Source organism: Platichthys flesus, chromosome 19 (genome assembly GCF_949316205.1).
Source record: "Platichthys flesus chromosome 19, fPlaFle2.1, whole genome shotgun sequence".
Lineage (NCBI taxonomy): Eukaryota > Metazoa > Chordata > Actinopteri > Pleuronectiformes > Pleuronectidae > Platichthys > Platichthys flesus.
The window spans coordinates 20,285,321-20,311,860 of NC_084963.1; the positions used below are offsets into that span (position 1 = coordinate 20,285,321).

General features: G+C 41.8%; 1 protein-coding gene across 3 annotated transcripts in view; it reads left to right on the plus strand.

Moving 5' to 3' along the window:
* The window catches only part of scai (suppressor of cancer cell invasion), a 70,693-nt gene that overhangs the window by 16,798 nt on the left and 27,355 nt on the right, over positions 1–26,540 (plus strand). For 2 of the 3 annotated variants that reach the window (XR_009924723.1, XM_062412782.1), the window contains exons 5-10: positions 7,300–7,398; positions 7,664–7,760; positions 9,424–9,522; positions 9,664–9,816; positions 14,317–14,418; positions 25,859–25,960. Coding sequence is in view for 2 of the 3 variants with exons in the window: in XM_062412782.1 (XP_062268766.1) it covers positions 7,300–7,398; positions 7,664–7,760; positions 9,424–9,522; positions 9,664–9,816; positions 14,317–14,418; positions 25,859–25,960 (652 nt within the window). In the remaining variant the exon portion in view is untranslated. Of the gene's footprint in view, positions 1–7,299; positions 7,409–7,663; positions 7,761–9,423; positions 9,523–9,663; positions 9,817–14,316; positions 14,419–25,858; positions 25,961–26,540 lie in introns of all 3 variants that reach the window. The other variant, XM_062412783.1, reaches the window with a different exon arrangement.

Below are 26,540 nucleotides of genomic sequence, written 5' to 3' on the forward strand. Positions count from 1 at the left end.
GCTGCTCTGGCTGATGAGTACGTACTGACGCACCGCGGGTAAGGTGGGTACAGGGCTCCTGATGGTGCTGTTTCCGGAGGGAACGAGCGTAACATTCGCACGGCGGGTAAACGCTGGCAAGAGGGAAGCAAACCGCGTCCTCAAAGTCTGTTGCATTGACTGCTCCTGTCAGAACACTAAGTCCCAGGTTTCTACCATTGGTTGATGCTCCATGTGAACAAGTAAATCCTTCAGTAGAGCTTGCATGAGAAAAATCAGATTTTTCTGCTTTTGTGGCTGATGGTCAAGTGTCTTTAGTAGGCAGTAGTATAAAGGTGCCAGTGAAAATCCTGAGAGATACTGGAGTTTTCAATTCATATATTCTGAGCTCTGTGCTGCTGTTTTCTCAGCACACTGACACAGGGATTACATTCTGATCCAGGAAATGGGTTTGAATGTGTTGCCTGTTGCGGTGCACAAGTTAGAACTGGACTATGGCTTAATACAGAGGGAAGTAGCCATGGGAGTGCGCCCTGCATTGCCAATCCCAGGCATGGATATCATTTTGGGGAATGATCTGTGTGGTATCCGTGTGTGGGCTAGCAGTCCACCATCTCCAGTGTTAACATCCTCTCCTTCTGTCAATACAGAGTCGGATGAGAGTGCACATCGTTTCCCTGATGTGTTCACTGCCTGTGCAGTTACTAGAGCTATGTGCCATGAGAAGGCAGAACCTGACGTTGAACATAGCATGACCGAGAGGACTGGAACCTACTCTGTGCCCGTGCCTGACTCTTTGTTATCAGTTTCTCACACTGTACTAGTCACTGAGCAGGGAGCTGATCCTTCACTTAGAGAGCTTTTTGACAAAGTGCTATCGGACACTGATGTAAAGAGTGCTGCTATTGGTTATCTGTGTCAAGATCAGTCGTTGGTGAGGAAATGGGTTCATGGACTTAACTGTGTCGGTGATCCGGTCTTTCAGGTGGTGTGCCACCACCTGGGGTTCGTGAAACGTATGATTACATCCTCAAATTTTTTTTCTGGCCATGCATGAAGAGGGATCTATCTCAATATGTCCAGACTTGTCACACTTGTCAGATATCCGGTAAACCAAACCAGAACATTTAGCCAGCTCCTCTCTTCTCCATTCCTGCAATTTCTCATTTAATAATCGATTTTGTTGGTCCCTTACCACGCTCAAAATCGGGAAGCAATTACTTACTTACAGTAATGTGTCAGAGCACGAGATATCCGGCCGCAAATCCGTTACGCTCCATTACTGCTAAATCCATGGTTAAAGCTTTAACCCAATTTATTTCTGTTTTTGGGATCCCTTAGGTGATCCAGAGTGACCAGGGCACAAATTTTACATCCAATCTATTTTCTCAGGTTTTGAAACGGCTGGATGTAAAACAGGCATGTGCACAGACATTTTGACAAAGCTGACAACACAGTACGAACTATAATTTTTTTACTTTTTACTGACAGAGTTGAAGCATAAGCAGCATTACACTAATAACACCGCGCCGCAGTATGTCGGGCAAAATTCTCACAAGAACTCAAATAAATGCCCCGTCAGATATCAAAACACATTTGGGGGTAATTGATGACAGAGAGAGACATTTTTATTCTTAAATATTGATTTAATGAAGAAAAAATGTGGCTCCAGCAGAAGGGCACTTTTCTCGTCCAGGGCAAAAGGGCCAATGCTTGAGCACCACTAGGGGTCTATCTATGCACGTGCCTGGCTCTTCAGGAGAGCCCTAGATTTAGTCCAAACCAGCTTGTGTTTGGTCATACGGTGCGTGAACCATTAAAATTACTTCATGATCAATTTATGCAAGAGATGGCTAGGGAAAATTTAGGATCTGCTCAGAGGAAAATGAAAAATATTTATGACCGTAAAGCCGAGACTTGCATCTTCAGTCCAGGTGACCAGGTTCTGGCTTTGTTAACACTAGTATGTTCACCGTTTCAAGCCAAGTTCCACGGCCCTTTTTCAATTTTGTGGAAAGTGTCAGAGCAAAATTACCTACTTTCTACTCTTAAACGTAGAAAGTCAACTCAGCTCTGCCATGTGAATCTGTTAAAGCCTTATTATAGTCGTGAGTCACCATTTTGTGAGAGTGTGCCGCAGCAGACTGTGAAACCTGTGCTAGTGACAGACACTGTTGGAAGACACTCACCTGCTGCTGAGATGTATGTACAGGTCGAAGATGGTGTGGTTTCACCCTATGCAGGGTCGCTTGAAAAATTGTGAGTCTCCAGGTGATTTAAAATCAGTATTTGGCCATTTGTCCAGTAAACAGTCTGCTGAGTTGTCTGATTTGCTCAACAACTATTTGTGTTTAATGATGTTCCAACTCGTACACATTTGTTGGAGCATGACAGTGATGGTGTTGAGTGTCCTGTGAGTTTTTTCTCCAGAAAGTTAACTTCGTATGAAATGAATTATTCAGTTATTGAAAAGGAAAGTCTTGCTTTGATCTGGGCACTGCAACACTTTGAAGTTTATGTTGATTCTAGCGTTCCCATTTTGATATACAATGACCACAATCCCATTAGTTTTCTACATTCTTTGTCTCGTCCCAATCGCAGATTGATACGTTGGTTCCTTTTCCTGCAGTCCTATTGCTTGGATATATTGTGAGAATGATACACTGCAAGGGATTTAAGAACTAAAATAAATAAGGAGATTAGTTTGCAATATTTAGTTTAAAAATTATATATATAGGTATGTGCATGTATGTCGTGACTCCTGGTGGGAACCCCTCTCTCTTATGGGGGGATGACTGTCTTTTTCTAGACAACTTCAACCCTCATCCCCACCCTGCATTGTCTAAAGCAGTGATTCTCAACTGGATTTTAGCGGAAAAAAATCCTGTGCATTTATTTTGAAGGAGATTTTTTATGCAGTGGAGTTCCATCTCTTCACACTCCTTACTTAAGTTACCCAAGTACTTACTTAAGTTACTGAATTATTGTATTACCTTGTGTCCTTAAGATGCACTTTTGGGTTATTAATTAAAATGCAGCTAATTGAGTGTGAAAGGGGATATTTCCCTCTCTAGAGTCGCCACCTGCTGGTTGTTTTGGATTATCATTAGAGTACTTTTTTTTGTGTTTGCATACTGTGATATTCTGTACTATCTCATGCTCAAACTAACATATTTCATTAAGTAAATTTGAGAAATTTTGAATTGTCCTGTCATTAAGGGGGATGGTGGGTCCCGAAGCCAGACCAGTTGATAATCACTGCTCTAAAGTGTACTTCACACCTCAACATGTTAGAAAACAGCTGAGGAAACTACACTCAGGCAAGGCTGCGATGCCCGATGGTGTCAGCCCCAAGGTGCTCAAAGCCTGTGCCCCGCAGCTCTGTTAAGTGCTTCACCGTGTCTTCAACATTAGCCTGAGTCTTCAGAGGGTCCCTGTGCACTGGAAGACGTCCTGCCTCGTTCCTGTGCCAAAAACGCCACATCCGGGTGGCTCCAAGGACTACAGACTGGTGGCACTTACGTCCCACATCATGAAGACCCTTGAGAGACTCAGGCCCATGGTCAGGGCACACTTGCATCCCCCCCATTTCGCCTACCTAGAAGTTGCGGAAGCCATCATCTATTGCTGTATCAAGTCTACGCCCACCTGGACAAGTCGGCGAGCACTATGAGGGTCATGTTTGTTGACTCCTCCAGTGCTTTCATAACCATCAGGCCAGCTCTGCTGGGCGAGAAACTCACAGCAATGCAGGTGTATGCTCCTGTCGTTTCGTGGATTGTGAACTACCTGACTGGCAGACCACAGTATGTGCGCTTGCAGCACTGTGAGTCTGACAGAGTGATCAGTAACACTGGAGCTCCACAGGGTACGGTCCTCTCTCCCTTTCTTCACCCTCTACACCAAATACTACAGCTACGAGACAGAGTCCTGCCATCTCAAGAAGTTTTATGATCACTCTGCAATAGTGTGATGTATCAGCAAGGGTGAGGATGCTGAATATAGGGCTGTGGTTACTAACTTGGCCCATGATGTGAGCAGAGCCACCTGCAGCTCAACGTGAACAACACAAAGGAGCTAGTTTTGGATTTGAGGGGGGTTAGGACACCGATCACCCCTGTTTCCAGCTTGGACATTGTGGCGAGTACAAATACCTGGGAGTGTTTATAGACCGTAAACTGGACTGGGCTAAGAACACTGATGCCGTCCTCAAGAAGGGCCAGAGACGCCTCTATTTCCTCAGGAGACTGAGGTCCTTCAACATCTGCCGGACAATGCTAAGGAGGTTTTATGAGTCTGTGGTGGCCAGCGCTCTCCCGTTTGCTGTTGTATCCTGGAGCAGCAGACTGAGGGTTGCGGATGCCAATAGACTCAACAAACTGATCCGAAAGGCCTGTGACGCCGTGGGGGTGGAGCTGGACACTCTGATAGTGGTTTCAGACAGAAGGATGCTGTCTAAGTTACATGCCATTCTGCAAAATGTCGCCCACGACATGACAGGAGCATGTTCAGTGCAAGACTGAGACCACCAAAGTGCACCACAGAGCACCACAGGAAGTCATTCCTGCCTGTGGCCAGCCAGCTATACAACTCCTCCCTTGAGTGTCAGACAATCCGAATCAAACGACTGGACTCATTACAATGCCAGCAATATCTACTCCATACATATCCATGCTTGCACAATTTTCTCCCTGGAAGTATTTCTGATTCTGAATATGTCATGAGTCCCCTGACATTTTAGACCTATTGATATTTTTAACTAAGAGCTGGTCCAAGACAGACCTGAACCAACTCTTAGTATAAGCTATATAAAAAAGCAAGGTTTTAAGACTACTCTTAGATATAGCAAGGGTGTCTGACTCCTGAATTGAAAATGTGAGATGATTCCACAGGAGAGGAGCTTGATAGCTGAAAGCTCTGGCTCCTACTCTACTTTTAGCGACTTTAAGGACAACAAGTAAGCCTGAATTCTGGGAATGCATTTCTCTAGTGGGGTGATGTGGAACTATGATCTCTAAGGTTTGGCCGTTTGTGTGGTTTGTCAAAACATAGTACGGATGAGTTATATCTATGTTGTATATTCTATGTTTTCATCGTTTCACTAGCGGATCATCAAAATTTTGATGAATATTCCCAAACACAGTTTTTATTTTCACTAGACCTGATGCCCCTGCAGAATATGGTGAATTTTTCAGTATATTGAGTTCCCCAAATAAACATGCATTTAAAGAGTTTATGTATTTTTGTATGGCCCACCAGGAGATCCAGCTTGGCCCGCCGGATGACTTTGCTAAGTGGGAAAAATTACAGAAAGACATAAATTGCATTTCTATAAAAGTAGCTGCTATTCCTAATCAGTTCACTGGGGGTCGCACTGTATCAGTAAGAGCATGCCATAGACTGTAAAACAAGTAAAGAGTAAGAGTAGCGATTTACACTGAGAACCGGAACTAAACAGCAGATGACGTCAACCTACCTTTTTTAATGCGTTGCATCTTTTGCTCTCAAAAGCGTGACACCCTGACCCCCAAATGTATCTATTTCAGAAAAGAGACAAGCGGACACACAGTGCAGAGTTTTCCAAGAAAAATGGACCACATCCAGTTTTTTTCACAAAGTGGACAACTGGAAAACCTGTGTTTGTTGTGTTCGCAGCAAGTTTCTGTGCTCAAAGTATATAATATTCTGCAGCACTATGAGACTCACCATGGCGAAAAATACGACCACGTGCAAGGTGGGGAGTCAAACATACGGCCCGCCAGGGGATCCAGCTCGGCTCGCCGGATGCAAGGCATGCTCTAAATAAAAATTTTGAAAAAAATAAAAATTTGAACTTGTTAAATCATCATCGTATCAGGCCAGCATGAAATACCAGGAGCGGAAAATGTGTGTGTGTGTGTCTCCAGACAGCACACACAAACACACAGGCCCCGGGCTTCGCCACCACTCACTCGCTCAGAGATACACACATGAGATCAGAGCTTGTTCCTGTGAAGCAGCCGGTCAGGGACAAACAAGACACAGTGTTAAAAAATCCAGTGGAAAAGAAAATACGATGAAGCCTTTCTTGCTCTTGGGTTCACAGTGAATGAAGGAGGACATCAGGAGAGACCAGTTTGTATTTTACGCCTGTAAACTCTGGCAGCTGACAGTATGAGACCCAACAATTAATAAGACACTTAGAAACATTACACCCCATTCACATGCATGTTTTCTTTTTGGTTGAGCTTTATCATCGTTGTAACAAAGTGATTATAATTTAATAAATTTTTTCTCTATTTTTTTAAAAGTACAGACTGATGGAGGAATGTAGTGATAAATGTCACCAAAAGTACTTCAATTAAGTTGAATTTAAGCAAAGTTGAAAAAGATCAACAGAAATAAATGTTGCATGTTTTAATATATCTGTTTTCTACCATCATTGTTGTGGAAATCATTGTTAATAATTATTGTGAGTGGTGTGCACGGAGACCCGGGTGCTGGAATCCCACCTCAGCCGGTGCGCGTGGGCCCTCTACTTTCAATGCTTATGTCAGACTCCTAGGTCTGTGTTCCAAGACGGGTTGTAACCCCCCCCCCCCCCCCTCCAAAATACCTTCTGCTGCTCTGCACCATGACTTTGGAACTCTCTGCCATCTAACATCCATCAGCTGGACTATAACACTCTTAAAATCACTGCTCATCTATCTATCCCTCACTAATCACATTTAACTTTGGTTTTATGTGTATTCACTTGCATGTCCAGTATTTGTTCACATATGGTGTACTGTTAGTTGTCAAGGCCTGATTTTAACCTTCCTTTTAAATATTATGTTGGTGAAATATGTTTTATTGATTGGTGTTTGTGTCTCCTAATTTGATTCTAAAATTTGTTTGTACTTTAATTAGTCATGTATATATTTATGACATATTGTATTGTGTTCTTAGATGTTTATACATCCACTATGAAATAAATCATATTTAGGCTCCAGAGCAATTCCCCTTGCCTTCAAATTTGATCAAGGAAACACTGATTAGATATTGAATATCTATTACAAATTACATGTCATCTCTTTTTATTAAATTCCTTCAAAGTATTAACTACATGCTTCACATCCTTCATGAACATAAACTTCAAATTGACTTGTTAAACCTTGAGGTTGTAACTTGAATTACTTTTTTCTTCTAATAAAGTGAGATTTTTAGTTTTTCTTTAAACCCCAATTTTGTTTTGTAGAATCAAATTTAAAGAGTTGGTCAAATTTAATTAAATGTTAGTTGTAATTTGTTCCACTCCAGATGTAACCCATTTTCTAATCTTATCTTAATTCTGATTGGCAGCCTTCGTACCTCGGAAACTAGTTACCTGAATGAGGCGTTTTCATTCTACTCAGCCATCCGTCAGCGATCCTACTATTTTCAGGTCAACAAAGAGGACAGGTAAGTTACTGTAAGTGTTTTTGGAAATGCAGACACAATGCTTTTTAGTAGGTTATATTCATTGTTGGTTTGGGTCTCAACATGGGATTTGGTGATAGTCAGAAAAATATCAAATCAAAGTAACTTTTTATCTCTCTAACATGGACAGTAGCAAATACATCAAATACAAATGTTTAGATGTTTCTATCCTGATATTAAAAAGTGAACCATAAAGTGTGGATTTGTTTGACTTGACAAATCTCTTTTCTCTCTTGTCTTTTATTAGGCCAGAATTAGTAGTGAAGAAGCTTCGATATTATGCTCGCTACATAGTTGTCTGTTTACTGCTGAACAAGATGGACCTCGTCAAAGTTTTGGTTAAGGTATGGAAGCAACATCATTTTCAGTAGAGCATGCCATGTGACCAAACATTTTACTTTTACTCCTTTGGTAATCGTGGAATTTGAGAACCCTTCCATAAGTTCATCTTGTCATTCCTAGCTTATTTCAGCGTTTCAATGAGGAATATTGATATACATTTACAGCAGTTAAGAGACGCTGGACAGGCCATCTCTAACTTAATGTAAAAGGTAGAGTGTAGGATTCCAGTAGGAAGTATTATGCATCAGGATGCCATTAAGCTTACCACTCTTCAAACACTCATAACTTACTCATACAGATACCTAGTGGTGGAGGCTTTCTCTCTGTGACAACCATAGTACTTAAAAGATTTGATAGACCGAGTCAGCAGGGTAAACTCCATATGATTGAAGAAAGAAAGTCATTGCATGGTGAGAGAGGTCATGAACAGCCACAGTGGAGCTGCTTCCCTCTTGTGAGAGATTCAATTCATGTTGACTTGATTTAGCCGCTTCAACACTTGAACTACTTTCAAAGAGAGCGTCTTGTCCACCTGTAATGTTAACAGGCATAAAGAAGGGGCGAGGTGTTTTGCTTCTGTGGAATGCATTGCAATTGAGGAATACTCGTCGGGTACTATACCACTGGGAAACTTTGCTTGATATGAAGCTTGTTATATGATTCAGGATTTGTGGATATCGAGGTAACTTCAAGTTGCACTCACTCCTACAAAGCTTGTTCATGGGGTAAATCACCATGGTAACCTATGGTAACCTATGGTAACCATAGTGCTAAACCACTGACCTGCTCCTAAGCAAGTTAAGTTGGTGATGGCTTTCCCTATTTCCACTCGATTTTTTTAAACAAATCTCATTATGAAGGAGGGAGTTTATCAAACTTACTAAATTCATATCGTTTATAAATAGCACCGCTTAATTTTTATTCAATACAAATTTTTTTCTTCCCGAAAGGATTCCTGACACAGTGTTGATGATTTTATTATCTTATTCTATCAGTGCGGATTGGGAATGGGTGAGGCTGTCACAATGAATACAAAATTTAAATAAACCACCTATCCATAAACTGTTAGATGTTTACCCTAATTATGAATGAACAAATCAGATTGGCCTTACAAGACTACTTCTCTCCTCTTTTTGTGGTGAAGCTGCTATTCTTTTGCCCCTGATAGTATTTTCATTGTGTTTTTTAAGATTTACAACTTGTACTGTTAAGTGTAGACGTCGACCCCAAATGTCATAGTCAAAAATCGAAGACAATGTTAAGTAAGTATGGTCATATTTGACACAGCTGCACCAAACTCTATTCACAGTCCTTCACTGAAATACATCACTCCATCCAAGCAGACGAAAAAATAGCAAATTTTCTGGTCATCATCTACCTCTGCATTTTGAATATTGATTACCCAGTTCATCCAGCAATTAACCACAGCTACTGAAGAATAAAAAAAAAACAGATAAGGATAACCCTTTGTGCAACATTGGAATTAATGAATTGGCTTTAAAAAACTAAATCAAAACTATGATTATTGCTTCCACTTCCACTCAGAACACTGAGACAAGTTGATTTCCCACATGAAATAACTAATGATAGTTATGGGGCAAAAAGTCTTCTTATTTGTAAATAAACCTAATTGCAGCTGGAGTCTCCTCTGTTTGCTACCTGCAGGAGTTATCTGAGGAAATTGAAGATTACACACAGCGATTCAACACAGAAGATCAGTTGGAGTGGAATCTAGTTCTACAGGAAGTGGCAGCTTTTGTGGAGGTAATCAACTCTCCAAATGTTGATCAACACAGTACTTAATCTTTTGGCTTATTCATTATCCAGCTTGCATGATACAAATAGTAATTTTCTGGATAGAATCTTTCTCACCTGTGCTTCTCTTCATGTGTTTGTGCAAAACAGGCAGATCCAGTGGTAGTACTGAATGATAACAATTCTGTCGTCGTCTTCAGCAATCGGATGCTGGAAGGAAGTGCACCTCCATTGGAACAAGGCATGGTGGTTGGCCAGCTCATCCTTGCAGATGCATTGATCATCGGCAACTGTAACAACCAGGTTTTAACCCATTAATTAAAAGTTTAATAACAGTTCCTTCTGCTTAATGTACATCAACACAGTTGTGTTATTGTGTATAAGCTAGGTGTGGTTATTGGGCGAAACTAGTTTTTAAGATTGCTTACAAACAAAAAATATGAAATCTGTCATGGTTTCGTTTTATATTGCCCCTAGTTTTACAACTGCACTACAGTATGAAGAATATCAGTTGTTTCTTTTTTATTATTGAAATTTATGTCTTTATAGATTCATGTTGCATACAATGGACTGCTCCTGTTCTAACAAACGTTTTCTAACCACAATCAGTAGTGGAGATGAAACGGTTTGAACATTTTATTTCACCATTACATTGACCTAAATGTTAACGTTTATTAATATTATTGTTGCATTGTTAAAATAGGCTTTAAAAGTTTTATATTGACACACTATAAATTAGCTCAACTCAGATGTCAGGGTCGGGACAAATTGTCAGCGTTGGTTAAACGTGCGCAACTTGGGATGTCTCTTCTTTTGCAATAATGAAGTTAAAATTCGATATCTAAAGAATGCCTAAAGGAATTTCTTCAAATTTGGTTTTAACGTTTGGTGCCAGAGTTCAAGGGCTCCCTGTGACTCTGGATGATAGGCGCTGGACAATGAGTGTGAAATGCCTAATGCCTGCAGAGTTTGCTTAAAGACTCGAAAGAAAATGTATACCCGATCAGTCTGCACGGTCTTTGGCAAGCCATAAGTGGTGAAAAACTTGATCAGAGCTTTAGTGACGGCTGCAGCTGTTATCGTTCATAGGGGGATTGCTTCAGGAAAACGGGTGGAAACACAAATTGTGAGTAATTGATTCCTAGATTTGGTTTTAGGCAATGGTCCTACAGAGTAGACAAGGACATGCTTAAAGGTTTCACCAACAGCAGGTACAGGTTGCAGAGGAGCACGGGGCACAGGCTGATTTGGCTTACCAACAATCTGGCAGGGACTGCAAGTCTTACAAAAATGCACTACATCTGATTTCAGTCCTGGCCAGAAGAACTGTTTAAGAACACGGTTGTAGCTTTTGGTAATGCCTAGGTGACCTGACCACATGTGTTCATGAGCCAACGATAACACCTGCTGCCGACAGTGAAATGGTAAATGGTTTTGTATTTATATAGCGCTCCTTGTCTTGATGACCACTCAAAGTGCTTTACAGTACAGTTTTACATTCACCCATTCACACACACATTCATACAGTTCATCTATTCGCAGAACTTAGTTATTCTATGGGGGGCCATTAAGGGGGTTCAGTATCTTGCCTAAGGTCACTTCGGCATGCAGATGGGTCAGACTGGGGATCGAACTGATGACCATCAGGTTTGAGGACCTCACTTCTCTGAGCTTTAATGAAAGCCTCGCGACTTAGCGACAATGGTACAGCAGCTTTCTGTACAACCACCAGAGGGCACTTCTTCCTCAGACAGAACAGAAGCAAATAGGGAGTCAAGTCAATATCTTGGGCCTGTTTATGGGCCTGAGCTCTTGTTACAAGGTGATTTCTGGCTAAATCCTCAGTATTAGGGATGGGAATATTAACATAAGGAACTGGGTAAACTCTACCTCCTGCTATATCATTTCCCATTATTAAGTCAATGCCATTTATAGGAAGGCATGAACGGGCACCCACTGTGAAAAACCCAGTAACTATTCCTGACTTCACATGAATCTGATGCAGAGGTGCGGACACAAAAGGCATTTCAATACCCCTTACCACTGCGCTTACATCAGAATCACCACTTAAGGGCAGAGCAGCGGAGAGAATAAGTGACTGCATGAAGACTTGCGGTTAAAGGAATCCCGTTTATTAAAAACAGTTTTATGTATGAGCGTAAACTAGTCAGCAAGATTGGCATGCTGCTGTTGGGTGGAAACGTTGTTTTCATGCAGATAAACAGTGGTACGCTCAGGCAAACAGTTTTTAAACTCCTCTAACAACATTAATTCACGCATTGAGGAAAGATCGTCAGCCTTGCATGCTGCACACCACCGGTCAAAAGGATCCCTTTCTCTATGGCAAAGTCAACATAAGTCTGGTAGGGTACTTTTCTAAGACTGTGAAAACGCTGCCTGTAAGCCTCAAGGACAAACTCGTACGCCCGCAAAATAGCGCTTTTGCCTTTTATCATAATTCAATCCATCCTCCACAGACAGAGAATAGTAAGCTTCCTGAGCTTTACCAGCTAACTTACATTGCAATAGAATAGCCCACAGATCTTCAGGCCAGAGCAAATCTGCAGCAATCTGTTAAAGTGCCCTCAAGTGTGCCTCAATATCTGACTCAAGGAAAGCAGGAACCAAATAAATGTTTTTGCTCACATCAAATGTCAAAACAGAATTAGAAAAACTCCATGCCATCTGTGGTAACTCTGCCTCCATTTTCTTTAATTCCAACTGCCTGTTCTCACTCCTCCTTCTTCACCTGAAGGCGAGCTAAATGTAGCTTAAATTTAACATCTAACTTAGACCCAGGAGACATTTTGCCAACCACGGGTCGTATCGTGGCAATGTGAAGGACTCCTGTGTCTTTCCCACCGGTCGGACAAAAGGAGATACACTAGCGGGCTGCCCCGTCCCCTGACTTTATTCTGGATAAGAGGATACCGATAAACTGATAATCAGGAGAAGTGAGAACACAGCAGGGGATCCCCCTTTGACAGTGGGGGGTATGATGGCATTTCTAGCATGCGACAGATCCAGAAATGGGGAAAAAAAGAAAATAAAAGATATCCTGATTATATAAGTACAAGTAGAAGACACAGACTAAGATGCCTAGAGAGTTGGTGGCGATAAGAGCCGACAAGCGTGTCTTTTAGTAAGTCATGTAAATCATTTGATTTCTGCAGTGGAATTACTATGTCATCTACTGCCTTAATCTGCTGCAGCTCTAGCCTGAATATGTGAAGTACTTGTTGCTGTTGAGAATGTATCTGTGTAGAGATTCTCCTGCTGTGCTGTACATGGCTGAAAAGCCAATTCGGGGAAAAGTCTATATCCAATTCTCCAGAGTTCTGCAGGTCATGTCTGAAAACAACTTAACAAAGTAATTTGCTCCTGATAGTACTTTTGATGCAGTATTTTGGATCAAACCAAAGGCTTTTCAAGAAACTTCTTGGGACATTCAAATAATAAAGAATTACAGTCGTCCAGTCTAGAGGTAACAAATGCATGGAGTTATTTTCAGCATCCTTTTGAGGAACCCCTTTGATTTCATAATACCGAGTATGCTGTTTTAGAGACTCAAATGACATGAGCACAATGAGCTCTGTAAAATGGAGCTGAGGCCCAAGTAAACGTCATTCCAAAAATAACAATCTGAAACATAAGATAATGTTTCACAGAGGGTATGAGTGCCAAGTGCAATGAAATAAAAAATATAGACAAAAAGTCATCCAGACCTAGATGGAAGAAGATTCCTCACCGAAAAATGATCGACTCACCACTATCCCGATAGAGGGGTTGGTGAAGTGTTGAGTCCTCAAAACAGATCGAAAGCAAAATATGCCTTTAACTTCCTGTTGTGTCATTCAAGTGTCTGTTATACCCAACATTCAAATTCGAGGGGGTAGAGTGGTCGTCCTCCAACCTGGAGGTTGGTGGTTCCATCCCCAGTCTGACCCATCTGCATGCCGAAGTGTCCTTGGGCAAGATGCTGAATCCCGAATGGCCCCCCATAGAATAACTAAGTGCTGCGAAAAGATGCACTGTATGTAAATGAATGAATATGAATGTGTGTGTGAATGTAAAAATGTACTGTAAGAAGCTTTGAGTGGTCATTAAGACTAGAAAAGCGCTATATAAATACAAAACCAACCAATCATATACAAAGACAGAAGTATTATTCCTAGAACAGATAATTGTACATGGCTAACTTTTGGGTGCATGGAAGAATCATTGTTAACATGAGCCAATGCTGTTCCTTTTATCACAATAACATCCAATCTCTGTAATAGTTTCCTGCTATCAATGGTGTCATAATGTAACACCAAGATCCAGCACGACGAGTAGAGAGTGGCCTGTCTGAGGTCATGAAAAGGAAAAAGGAAACCATCCACCGACTCATCAGGAGCATGCGCAGATATTTTAGGGATTGCATACAGGCACACAGAGACTATACACACACTGAGTCACATTATGAATTGTCATGAGGAAATTCATGAAAGTTGCATCAAATTGTAATTAAGATTTTTTACTTAGATTTTAGGTGTAGTTTTCAATCCAGCCTTCAAGGGATTGATGATTTTGGTTCCCATTGATCGCTGTTCCGTCATTTTGTTCTCACCAAATTATCCAATGTATATAATAATAATATAAGTTTTTCAACTTGAAAAATCCGTTCATCAAACTTTTTGTGCAATATACATTTTTATTCTTCATTGCATGTTGATCATTTAAAAAAGCAATGCCTTAAATGTTGATACTCCACAAATATTTCAACAGTCAGTTGACGTCAGTTTTGTTTTCCTCCTCTTTTAGGTGAAGTTCAGTGAGTTAACCATTGATATGTTTCGCATGCTACAAGCTTTGGAGAGGGAACCTATTAACCTAGCTACACAAACCTCCAAACAAGGAACACTGGTGAGTGTCATGTTTTTCTAAATCCTATGAAAAAATACCTATGAAATTACCTATAAGTAGATGGTGGCTAAATTTCATTTCATTGAAGTCACCTTATGCAAAACTGATAAATACTGGGAGTTAAAGGATTTAACCATACAATCAATGTGTGCAAAATAAGACCACACTACTTTTAAGTAAAGAGCCAAAAATATTTCAGCTATGAGTTCTCAATTAAAGTAATCTGTGTGAATATTAAATTCCCCAAAATAATATCTGTCCTAGCTTATGATGGAAGTCAATTATTAGCATGTTAAAAGTAAAAAACATTCTAAAAGATTGACTCTGAAAACAGTTCCTTGGGGGTCAGGGTGAATCCAATCCTCCATTTATTTTAAGAAGAAAAATGTTAGATTTATTTACAGCAAGTTTTCAACAGCTCCATTCTGAGGGGTATAGACATATTTCAATCACGAGAGACTTGATTCACGATTTAACAATGTTTATTTTACATGGTCACAGAAGTAATGTGAATGTTATAGTCTTTGGCATTTTACGTCATCAGGATTAGAAGGGGGGGTGAAGCTGAGTGTAGAACAGGAATCCCCCCACTTGGGGTCTGGACCAGACATGGGCAAAGTACAGTCCGCGGGCCGTATACAGCCCGTTGGGCTTTTTAATCCGGCCCGCCGAACTTGTCCAAATATAAATATTTAAAAAATAAATTTTGTTTTTTTAGCACTTAAATGGCACTTACCTATAGCACTTTTAGTTTTATTTTATTTTTGAATAAATCGTACTTCCTTGCCTCTTGTTGTTCTGGGTTTGTACCCTCAGGGTTGAATGCACTTATTGTAATTCGCTTTGGATAAAAGCGTCAGCTAAATTAAATTTGACTGGGAGTGTGGTGTATAGGGCTCGAAAGGACACATGATCTACCTTTACTTTGACCCTTTCTGTAAAATGAGCGGATCATGGAAACGAAAAGTGGACAATGAGTGCAGAGTGTGCCGAGCAAGCAGTCAACGCAAGAACGGGCGGCTACAGCTCTGAGGTTGGCGGCTAATTTACAGACTCAGCTAAAAAAATGTCACCGACATTCGAAATAGCAAAGGCTAGCAGGCCTTTCTCCGAAGGCGAGTAATGGTTAAATTGCCTTGCAAATAAATGCTTTTCTACCTGTTAAAGGCCAAATCCTTTCGTGTGATGATTGTTACATGACATTTATATTAGTTCACAAAAACACTCCAACCATCTGGTCCTGGCCCGGCCCCTCTGTCAAATTTTAGAACCCCTGGTCTAGACACTGGTGGTGTTTCAATTAGTCAATCAAATTGTTTGGATGGCCCATATTCACGAATATTGTCCATTGGGCATCACACAGTTTGACATCCCCTGCTAGCCTGACGTTGTCATACTCCCAATTCTAGTCAGAATGTGAATCTGATACCGCTCCATTGGGCTCTGATTATGGGGCGTGTTTCAACCAAACCAGGAAGAAAAATGCCTCTTGTCTCGATTGGATAGACCTACAACCAATCAGAGCAACGTAGTATGTGACGTATGTTAAGCCAAGCATTGTGAGTTATTTACTAACGCCGGGTTCATACCGGATGCTGAAGCGATGCCAAAGCGACGCTTAAGCGCAGCGCCAAGCCTTAAATAACAACTGGCTGCCATCCACACCCATTTTAAACCTTTATGCAGGTCACACCGGAGGTTGCAGCGCTGCGCTGCGCCAAGGCTGCCTAGTGCTGTGCAGTGATCGTTTGGGCGTCGAGTCTATTTTTTGCTCTAGACTCGAGTGTATCGCGCCAGGAAACACACTATAAAATGATATTAAACGATATTGATGACATATTTTATATGATATAAATGATCAAATATGCATCCCATACTTTGTATTCACCTTCTGTTGTCCTGGAGAGCGCGGGGGGCTACGTATTCTCCACATAGGCTTGAGTGGAGAATACGTAATTTACCCTCAACACCCAACATTTAACGGAGCAATTTCTTCAACATGGATGACATTAAATTAATAATTGAAGTGGAGATGTACAGTGAGTTGTATGATCCTCGGAACATGTTGTATAAAGACAACACCAAAAAAGACAAATGTTGGGACGCTGTTGCTTAATGTTGGATCAACAAGTAAGTATATGCTTGAATACTACTGGATCAACGAGTTATATTATTAGCGCTGCCCGGCGGTTCAGCGTCGCTTCAGCGTTCGGTGTGAACTGCCAAGTGCCGGCACGCTAGGGATTAGCGCAGCGCTTTGGCATCGCCTCCGCGTTCTCTGTTCCTCTTTCAAAATGAATGCAGTGTCGATGTCTTCTAAAACAGACTCATTGGCAGCATCCACTCCAGCGGCAGGCATGTTTGTGGAAAACAAAGTCAACCCAAGCGCTCTTTGATGACGAAGTTGATTACATAACTGCTGATCACATATCTATGGTTGATCATCTGTCCATCATCGTATAAAGCCCGCCCTGACAATGTGATTGGCCGAACAGCTTCTGTTCGGAGTATAATTGCTCCCCAATGGAGCGACTCCAGACCGAACCTCCCGACCGAAAATGTTGTGGGCGGGGCTAAGTTCGTCTGGCATCCAGGCTATCACATGCAACAAGAGTAGTAAAAACTATTTAAAAAAAAAAACAGAAACCTCAGGAAGAGTCACATGTGAGGGATGCCATGTGTAATAGGTATATTGTGTCAGGCAGTCTTGTTTAATTTAGTGCTGGATCAGCTGCCACCACGATCAGATGCCGCCATAATCCACAATCCATCATCATGATCCACTGTAGGGATGGGCATAATTAATCGACGATCGATTAAGTGATCATTAAAAATTTCCTTCGATGATATTATTTTTTCATCGAGGAAAACTATTGCATGTTTGCTATGTGTCGGGAGGTTGGAATATCCGAGCTGCCCTGAACACAGCACAGCGATGATGTTAGAAGCCCGGAGCTAAGCCTCTGCTGCTCGCTCGGATTCATTTCCGCACACGGACCTACAGTCCACGCGGAGGGGAACCCCGACAGACCTGGGTCTGGGTGAGGGGGGTTCCGGGAGTGAGGGCGTGACAACAACCGAGCTGAGAGGTCAAGAACCGTCAAATCGAGCTAGCTGTCAGCGCTGCTATTTTCACAGCATTTTTATAAAGCCTATAAATAGTGAATTTTAATTAAAAAATATTAATGATTAATCGAAAATCGATCGTTAATTCTCCCGACGATCGATTAAGACCATTTAATCGAATGCCCATCCCTAATCCACTGACACTATCAGGATTCATCATCGTGATCGGCTTCCAACACGATACAGGATTATACATGCAATCACGATCAGTTGAGATCAGGCATCCTTATGAGGTGATGATGATTCGTCTGACCTGGAGGAGATTAGGGTGGAGGAGGGTTATTTGCGACACTGAATGACAGCCTTCTGCGGAAGAGCGGAGAGGGGTTTTAAAGTTTGACAGCTACTGAATGATTAGCTGAAAGAGACTGTGGCAGATCTGATTTGCCATTTAGGAATCACCCACAATCAGCTTATCAATAAGCAGGTTAAGTCTTCCTGACTGAACTTACACTATGCTTCATTCATAACAGCAGCAAAGTCCATGGATTGTAGGTCCCATGCACAAAAGAACACAGACATGCATTAAATAGCACTCTGCAGAATAGCTGGAGGTGGATACTGTTGGATGGTTTATTCATGTGGGATGGAATCAGTGCTCGATGAATTTAGTTTGTGAAGCATCAAAATTCAATCTCAATGAGATAGTATTTTATAGTATGAGGGTAATTTGGGGTTCAGTATCCTGCCAAAGGAGAATGGGGAAGACTGAGATCAACCACTCTAACACCTAAGCCACAGGATAGGGTTAGGGCTAGGGTTAAGGTTAGGGTTAAGCCACAGGATATAGGGAAACTGAGCTTATGCAAAGTTAGACCAACCTCAATGACCAGAGTGGGTTGCAGAACCGAACTCTAGCAGAGGAGCTGAACTCTCCTTCTCTTGAGAAGCCCAGGTTAATCGGGCAGGAAAGGTGATACTCAAAAGATACTGGTCAAGCAAAACTATGTTGGAGTTTTCTCGGACAGTGAATAGGTTGACTCTATGGGGATCCAGATTGCCAAGGGGAAGACTCTGGCTGTTGTGAGTACTTATGCAAGAAACAACAGCTTAAAGTACCTGGCCTTTCTGGAGTAGCCAACATGTATTGAGGCTAAGAGTTGCAGCCTCTGTGGTCACATTAGTAAAAACTCTGGTTTAGTAGGAGTTCAGGGAGGTCATGGAAAAATATGTTTTTGGTTAGCCTCAAAGAAGTTCCGGCAAGCAATTCAGCAGCTCACAAAAGAAAAGCAGAGCCAGCCCTAGACTGTGCACAGTTGGGGGACTGCTGACCTACACTAGAGACTTCTTTGCATGAGGAAGAGTCTGAAGACTCGGGGGAAGCATCACAAATATCTCTGGCAGAGGTTGCTTAGGTTGTTAAGAAGCTCCCCAGTGGCAAGGTGCCAAGTCTGGATGAGATTTGCCCTGAGATGCAGATGGCTCTGGATGTTTTCAGCTGTCCTGGCTGACACAACTCTTCAATGCTGCATGGAAATCAGGAACCGTACCTCTGGAATAGCAGACAGTGTAATGATTCACATTATCAGATCTACTTATATCACTTTTATTATTTTAAATGTAACAACCAGTCTGACACAGCCATAATATGACAGTAACAAAGTTGTTCCTGGTCTCTCTCTCCTCTCTCTCCCCTCTCCCCCACCTATCCCCTCTCTCTTCCCTTTTCCACCCACCACTCCTCTCCTTCCAAGTTTTCTCTGTTCACCCTAACTGGTTGAGGCATATAACCACCCATATTAAGTCTGTTGTGATTGTTATACCTTAAGTGTGACATCATTAAATGGCGTGCCTTTGGGTATTCAATTAATACAAATTTGGAACTCTGATTTATAATTAAATTAATAACTATAACCAAAATTACCACATAAGTAGTTAGCCAAGTTGAAGGATATGGAGTTCTTGACAATGTAATGGTTGGCAAAATTCACACTTGCAACATTAATGAAGACAACATTTGTGTTAAAAAATATTTTTTATAGTATGGGTGGGCCAAGGGGTAAAATGGGATCGGTGCGTACAGGCTGTAGTGGTGGTTGGTCTATGCTTCTTATCCTCCAGTATGTAAGAATAGACAAATTCAGGTTGTTGTTTGAGAAAGTCATAAAAGAAAACGTTTGATGATGGATTGCTGCCACAAGTGAGGGAGTTAAAGTGTCTCAGAGTCTTTTTCAAGAGTGAGAGGAAGCTGGAGCACCAGATGGACCAATGAGTAATGAGTTTGGACATCCATATAGAGCTTGGAGTAAACTTCTGCTTCTTCAAGTCGAAAGAGAACAGTTGGACGGTTTGGGCATCTCACCAGGATGACCCCTGGGTAGCTTCCTATGGAGGTTTTCAATGCACCGTGAACGGGAAGCACACCATGGGGAAGACCTAGAGTAGTTTTGGAGGCTCACCAATAGTATGAAGGGTTCCCGCGGGGTCTTAAAAGTCTTAAATTGAATAATCTGAATTTTAGGCCGTAAAAAGTCTTAAAAAGTCTTAAATTTGATTTAGCTAGGTCTTAAAAATGAACTGGATTAGGAAGCGACCTCGCGATAACTTGCTCTCCAGTAAATATGCTTGAGGAAATGTCCGCGCTGCAAAGTAAGCAGTACGGTAATCAGTTCCCCCCCAACAATTCGTATGGAAATAAATCAGCATGGAACCATAACTAACTTTGCAGCCCCCGGTGAGAACTTATCGGAGAACACCCAGTGTGTTGGTGAGGATTGATGTAAGGACTGTATATAAGGAACTTATTCTTTTTAGCCAGTTCTGATTTCCAGCTCCGCTCCACGTGTCTTCTAAAATACGGCTCAGACGACTCCTCTCTGTTAATGTTCTTTAATTTGGCAACAGCACAGTACAACATATGCCTATGAATGGCAGGGCAAGATATGGGTGAGTACATGTGGTTCTATAAAAGGAAAGATACGTGCGTGCAGACACAACACCTCCCTATTAAAAATATACATCCTTATCTACCCGTATAAACATATTAGCGAGGAACCCACCGATAACGCTGCACTTGCGCTGACCGTGCAGTCCCAGCAGTGCAAGTTAACTAATAAAGAACTCTGAATCTACTAATAACATACCATGCCCACTCACGTTGCTTGCGGATGCACATACACAAACAGACAGCAGTCTCTGTTCGATGGACAGCTGTCTTCTTCCTTTCTGTCTCACGATACACGCTTGATTACTACTGCGCCACACTCCGCTTGCACTACTCTGAGCGCATCCCCGCTTAATGCGCGCTCCCGCCGCAGGATTGCAGCGCGCGCTCCGCCTTCTGTGCTCTGTGCTTACCTCTGCGCTGCGGATATATAGCCTTTATACATAGTGTCTAGCAATTGAAAACGCGCGGAGCAAATGGCAATCAAGCTAAATGAGTAATTCTACTAGTGTGTCGACATCTTTTGTAACTTAATGGGGAAGTGCAGGTTCAACAAAGCTTGATTGAATAAAAGCAGGTTTAGTGCATGGTTAAAACCAGTGGAGGGGAATGTTTTTGAAGGCCACTGCACCTTTAGCAAGAAAACAGTAAAACTAGGAATATAGGGGGTAAAAGCTTTAGAATCGCATGTATAGTCAGAGGAACACAAGAGAAGTGAAAAGCCAACAACAAACCACTGCCACCTAGAGGCTGAGGGCAAGGTTGGCAGCAAGATTACATTACATTACATTTCAATTTAGCTGACGCTCTTATCCAAAGCGACTTACAATAAGTGCATTCAAACCTGAGGGTACATACCAAGGACGACAAGAATCAAGAAAGTACAATGTCTTCAGAGGCAAAACTACAAAGTGCTATAAGTAAGTGCCATTTAAGTGCTACTAAAGTGTTAGTTTTTTTTTTTATTCAAGGTTAAGTCGGAAGAGGTATGTTTTTAGTTTTCGGCGGAAGATGTGTAAACTCTCTGATGTCCGGATGTCAATGGGGAGCTCATTCCACCATTTAGGAGCCAGGACGGCAAACAGTCGTGTTTTTGATGAGTGTTTAGCTCGCAGTGAAGGAGCAACGAGCCGATTAGCCGAAGCAGAGCGGAGTGAATGGGGTGGGGTGTAAGGTTTGACCATGTCCTGGATGTAGACACAGCATGGTACGCAAGTACTAGTGTTTTGAACCGGATGCGAGCAGCCACTGGTAACCAGTGAAGGGAGCGGAGGAGAGGAGTAGTGTGAGTGAATTTAGGTTGGTTAAAACCAGTCGAGCTGCTGCATTCTGGATGAGCTGCAAAGGTCGGATGGCAGTAGCAGGTAGACCTGCCAGGAGGGAGTTACAGTAATCTAGGCGTGAGATGACCAGAGCCTGGACCAGAACCTGCCCAGCCTTCTGAGTGAGAAGGGGGCGTATTCTCCTGATGTTGTACAGCATGAATCTACAGTACCGTGTTGTTGCAGTAATGTTGGCAGTAAGGGAGAGTTGGCTATCGAGTATTACGCCCAGGTTCCTAGCCGTCTGAGTGGGGGTTAACACAGAGTTGTCAAAGTTAATAGTCAGGTCGTGGATGGGAGAGTCTTTCCCTGGAAGGAAAAGTAGTTCAGTCTTGTCAAGGTTAATCTTCAGGTGGTGTTGAGACATCCACTGAGAGATGTCGGTCAGACAGGCAGTGATTCGTGCTGCTACCTATGTTTCTGATCGGGGAAAAGACAGGATTAGTTGGGTGTCATCGGCATAGCTATGGTAGGAAAAGCCGTTCGAGTGAATGACAGAGCCGAGGGAGTTGGTGTACAAAGAGAAGAGGAGAGGACCAAGGACAGAACCTTGAGGGACCCCAGTAGTGAGGGGACAAGGTTCAGACACAGATCCTCTCCAAGTTACCCTATAAGTGCGTTTATTGAGGTAGGAAGAGAGCAGGGAGAGAGCAGAGCCTGAGACACCGAGGTCCTGAAGGGAGGAAATGAGGATCTGGTGGTTCAATGTGTCAAAAGCAGCAGAGAGGTCTAGAAGGATAAGGACAGAGGAGAGAGAGGCTGCTCTAGCAGTGTGAATCTGCTCAGAGACTGCAAGGAGGGCAGTCTCAGTTGAGTGACCTGCCTTGAAACCCGACTGGTGAGGGTCAAGAAGATTATTGTGGTTAAGATAGGAGGAAAGTTGATTAAAGATAGCACGCTCAAGAATTTTGGAAACAAAGGGAAGGAGAGAGACAGGTCTGTAGTTATTTACTTCAGACGGGTCGAGGGTGGGTTTCTTCAGGAGAGGATTTACTCTTGCCTCTTTCAGAGGATTAGGGAAACAGCCAGTTGACAGGGAAGTGTTGATTAGATGGGTAAGAAAAGGGGCAATAGACTGGAGAATGTGAGAAGGGATGGGGTCAAGGGGGCAGGTGGTCGGGCGGGCGGGCGGTTATCAAGGTCAGAATTTGATTGGGAGACAGGGGGGTGAAAGAGGAGAGCGAAGGGGATGAAGATGAAGTTGTTGGAAGTGTGGTTATAGAAGGAGGATCAGAAAATGAAGAGCGTATGTCATCTCTCTTTTTTGTAAAGTAGTTGACAAAGTGGCTTGGTTGAAGGGAGGAAGGAGGAGGGGGACTGGGAGGGTTGAGGAGTTTGGAAAAGATGGAGAAGAGTTTTTTGGGGTTAGAAAATGAGGCTTGAATTGCAGTTTGGTAAAAAGTGCTTTTGGCTGTGGAAATAGAGGCAGAAAAAGAGGAGAGAAGAGACTGATAAGCTAGCAGGTCGTCCAGGTGTTTAGATTTTCGCCATTTCCTTTCTGATGCTCGCATAGTGGCTCTGTCTGCACGCACCGAGTCAGACAACCACGGAGCTGGGAAGGACTTGCGGACCTGTCGTGACGTAAGAGGACAGAGAGAGTCAAGAGAGGAGGACAGAGTAGAAAGGAGAATGTCAATGGCAGAGTTAGGATGCATGAGTGAGAAAGAGTCAGTGGAAGGGAGGGCTGATAATACAGAGGAGGCTAGAGAGGAAGGAGAGAGGGAACGAATGTTGCGACGGACAGGTACAGACTCTGTTGATGGTTTAAGGTTGTCAGTTTGAGATAATGGGAGAGAGTAAGAGATAAAGAAGTTGTCGGAGACATGAAGTGGGGTTACAGTGAGGTTAGATGTTGAGCAGTTTCTGGTGAAAATATAGTCCAGGTGTTTACCGGCTTTGTGAGTAGGAGGGGAAGGACTGAGTGAGAGAGCAAAAGAAGAGAGTAAAAGTAAAAGATTAGATAACTTGTCTGTCTGGATGTTAAAGTCACCGAGAAGGATAAGTGCAGGGCCATTTTCTGGGAAGTTTGACAGGAGGACATCTAATTCCTCCAAAAAATCTCCCAAAGAACCTGGTGGACGGTAGAGGACAACAATAGTTAATTGTAACGGTTGAGTAACGGTCACAGCGTGAAATTCAAAAGACGTTGGGGTAAAAATTGGAAGCGAGTAGAGAGAAAAACTCCATTTGTGTGAAATGAGTAAACCTGTACCGCCACCCCTACCAGTGGGTCTAGGTGTGTGGGTGAAGGAAAAGGCAGTGGAGAGGGCAGCTGGGGTGGATGTGTGTAGCAAAGCCAGAGATGAAATCTGCCTTGCGGGTAGCTGACTGGCAGTTCCATAGGCCCCCTGTGACAAGGTGTTGGGTATATGTGGAGCGGGTTGGATAGATAAGACAGGAAAGGTTAAGTTGTTGGTGTGAACGGGTGCAAGGCCTAGAGTAACTACGATGAGAAATGCGCACAGAAGTTATACACATATTAAAAATAAAAATGCAGCTTTATACTCAGCCTCCCCGAAGACTCCAACAAAAGACTCCTTTGTCTTTATCCTCCCAGTCTTCATACGATGAGTCTTCACAGACGCTGAAGCTGACACTCCAAACAATTCCTGGTTTTAAACCAGAGTTGACGATGGCTGGCTTCAGCTGTGCTGACCACTCCCCCTGCTCATGAGCCAATCAGGCACCACGTGGTGTTAATGGCCCAGCAGCAGATACTCAACAGAGTTAAATAACAAGAGAGACTTGTCCCTTAAATCAGTGACTTTCCTAAGTGTCCTATTTGGCCAGAAACTGTTTCTGGACAAAGGCTATTTACCTTAGCAGGTAGAAAGTACAATAGAATTATGTCTTTTAACAGAATTGGAATAAAAAGAAAGCAATTTAACCTTTAGCTGGTTCCTATTTTAACTCTCTATCACCTGAGTGAAACTACACGCAGTAGACAGAATTAAAAAACAAAGAAGCACCCGTCTCATACAATTCCAGGTGAGACCAAACAGTTGAAACTATCAATCTAGTTAACCTAAGACAGCAGATACAATAGTAATTTAATAGAGAAGCTTAATAAAGAATATACTTATCCTGAATCTAAGAAGTCCAGTAGTATGAAGGCCCCAGAAGTCAAAATGCATGGCCAAGGTCATCTACAAGTTAAATATTCTGAGTAGGGGCTGCAAGGAGAAGTTGGCTGAGCTTGAGACAATTGAAAAGGAGATTGTGGCCTAGGCAGCAGGGCTGAGAAGATATCATTTTATGTAGTGTTGGGTTGGGATGTTTAATTTTCTTCTCTGGCCATTTTTTTTTAAACATTATTTATTCTCTATGCTGAAAGAATCGTTTATTGAACTCATACTTGGTAACTGTTTGACAAACAAAAGCATCCTTATTGACTAGAAGGCTCAGTTATTTCTGATTATATTTGTTACTATTTTGGACCTGTTAGGACTTCCAACTGCTGTAAGTTCAGAGATACAGTCTTTGCCTCAGTGCAGGGCCAGCTAGCTGTCATCTGTAGTCCTTTTCAACCAGGTCTACAGACTGGTATGTCTACAGTTCACAGAACTGAACATACCAGTTCTGTGAACTGGTATGTTCAGTCATTGTTATGTTGAACTGGAATACATTTACTTTGCAAGTAATTCTGGGACTTAGTTCTTCTTTCATCATAATTTTTCTTCATACTGCCAGTATGGCAGTGAAATAGGTCTTAAATTCTATTCAAAGTGGTCTTAAAAAGGTCTTAAAAAGTCTTAAATTTAACTTGTTAAAACCTGTAGGAACCCTGAGTATAAACTCTATTCAAAGTGGTCTTAAAAAGGTCTTAAAAAGTCTTAAATTTAACTTGTTAAAACCTGTAGGAACCCTGAGTATAAACTATCTCATGCCATGAATCTGAGAAGGACGTTCCCAGCAAAGTAACAGTAAAAATGTGTCTCATAAATGATAGTGTCTCACAGGGACATTAGGTAGCAACTACCTGTATGTCCCCATGTTAGGCCTGCTACAGTATCCTATAATAGAACGTTGTTTACAATTTCAGTTTCCCTTAAATATGCAAATACTTGAACTGAAATATGAACAGTAATAATATAACATTTTTCCACAGGAACCCAATGAGAAGCCAGCTAAACGAGAAAACCCTCACAAGTATTTGCTGTACAAGCCAACATTCAGCCAACTTTTTACTTTTTTGTCTGCCTCTTTTAAGGTCAGTATTCCTTTTTAAAATACCCTATTTTTTGATAATACCACTTAAATTAAATGTTTCATTGTTAGACATGTAAGGTTGTTAAGAGGTGATTACTCAATATATGTAAAAGTTGGTTTGTGACATTGTCAGTACTCTGATACGTTTATTTCTACTGCTATTATACTACTTATATTATATTATATATTTTCAGACAAAGATATTATGTATGTCTATACATATAGACAAAAATAATATGTATGTATTTAGTAGGTATGTCTTACTGAGAGAATATTTATGATAAGATTGTAGTCCTTATAACTGTTGTTGGGGCCTGTATATATAAGTATCTTAAGAATCAAGCTGAAAGTAGATCTAGAGAGTGGTGAACATTTCGGGAAAGAGTGCAGCATCACACTTTTATATTACTCCTTCATGCAAAGTAGAAATTATGATAATTCTGTTAAGGTTTTTTTGACAGGTTAAAGAAATCCCTAGATGAGCAACATTATTTGACTGGAGACTTTATCTATATAAACACATAAGAAAGGACACTGACATATCAAGGTTATTCTAAAAGTATAATCATAATAAATACCTT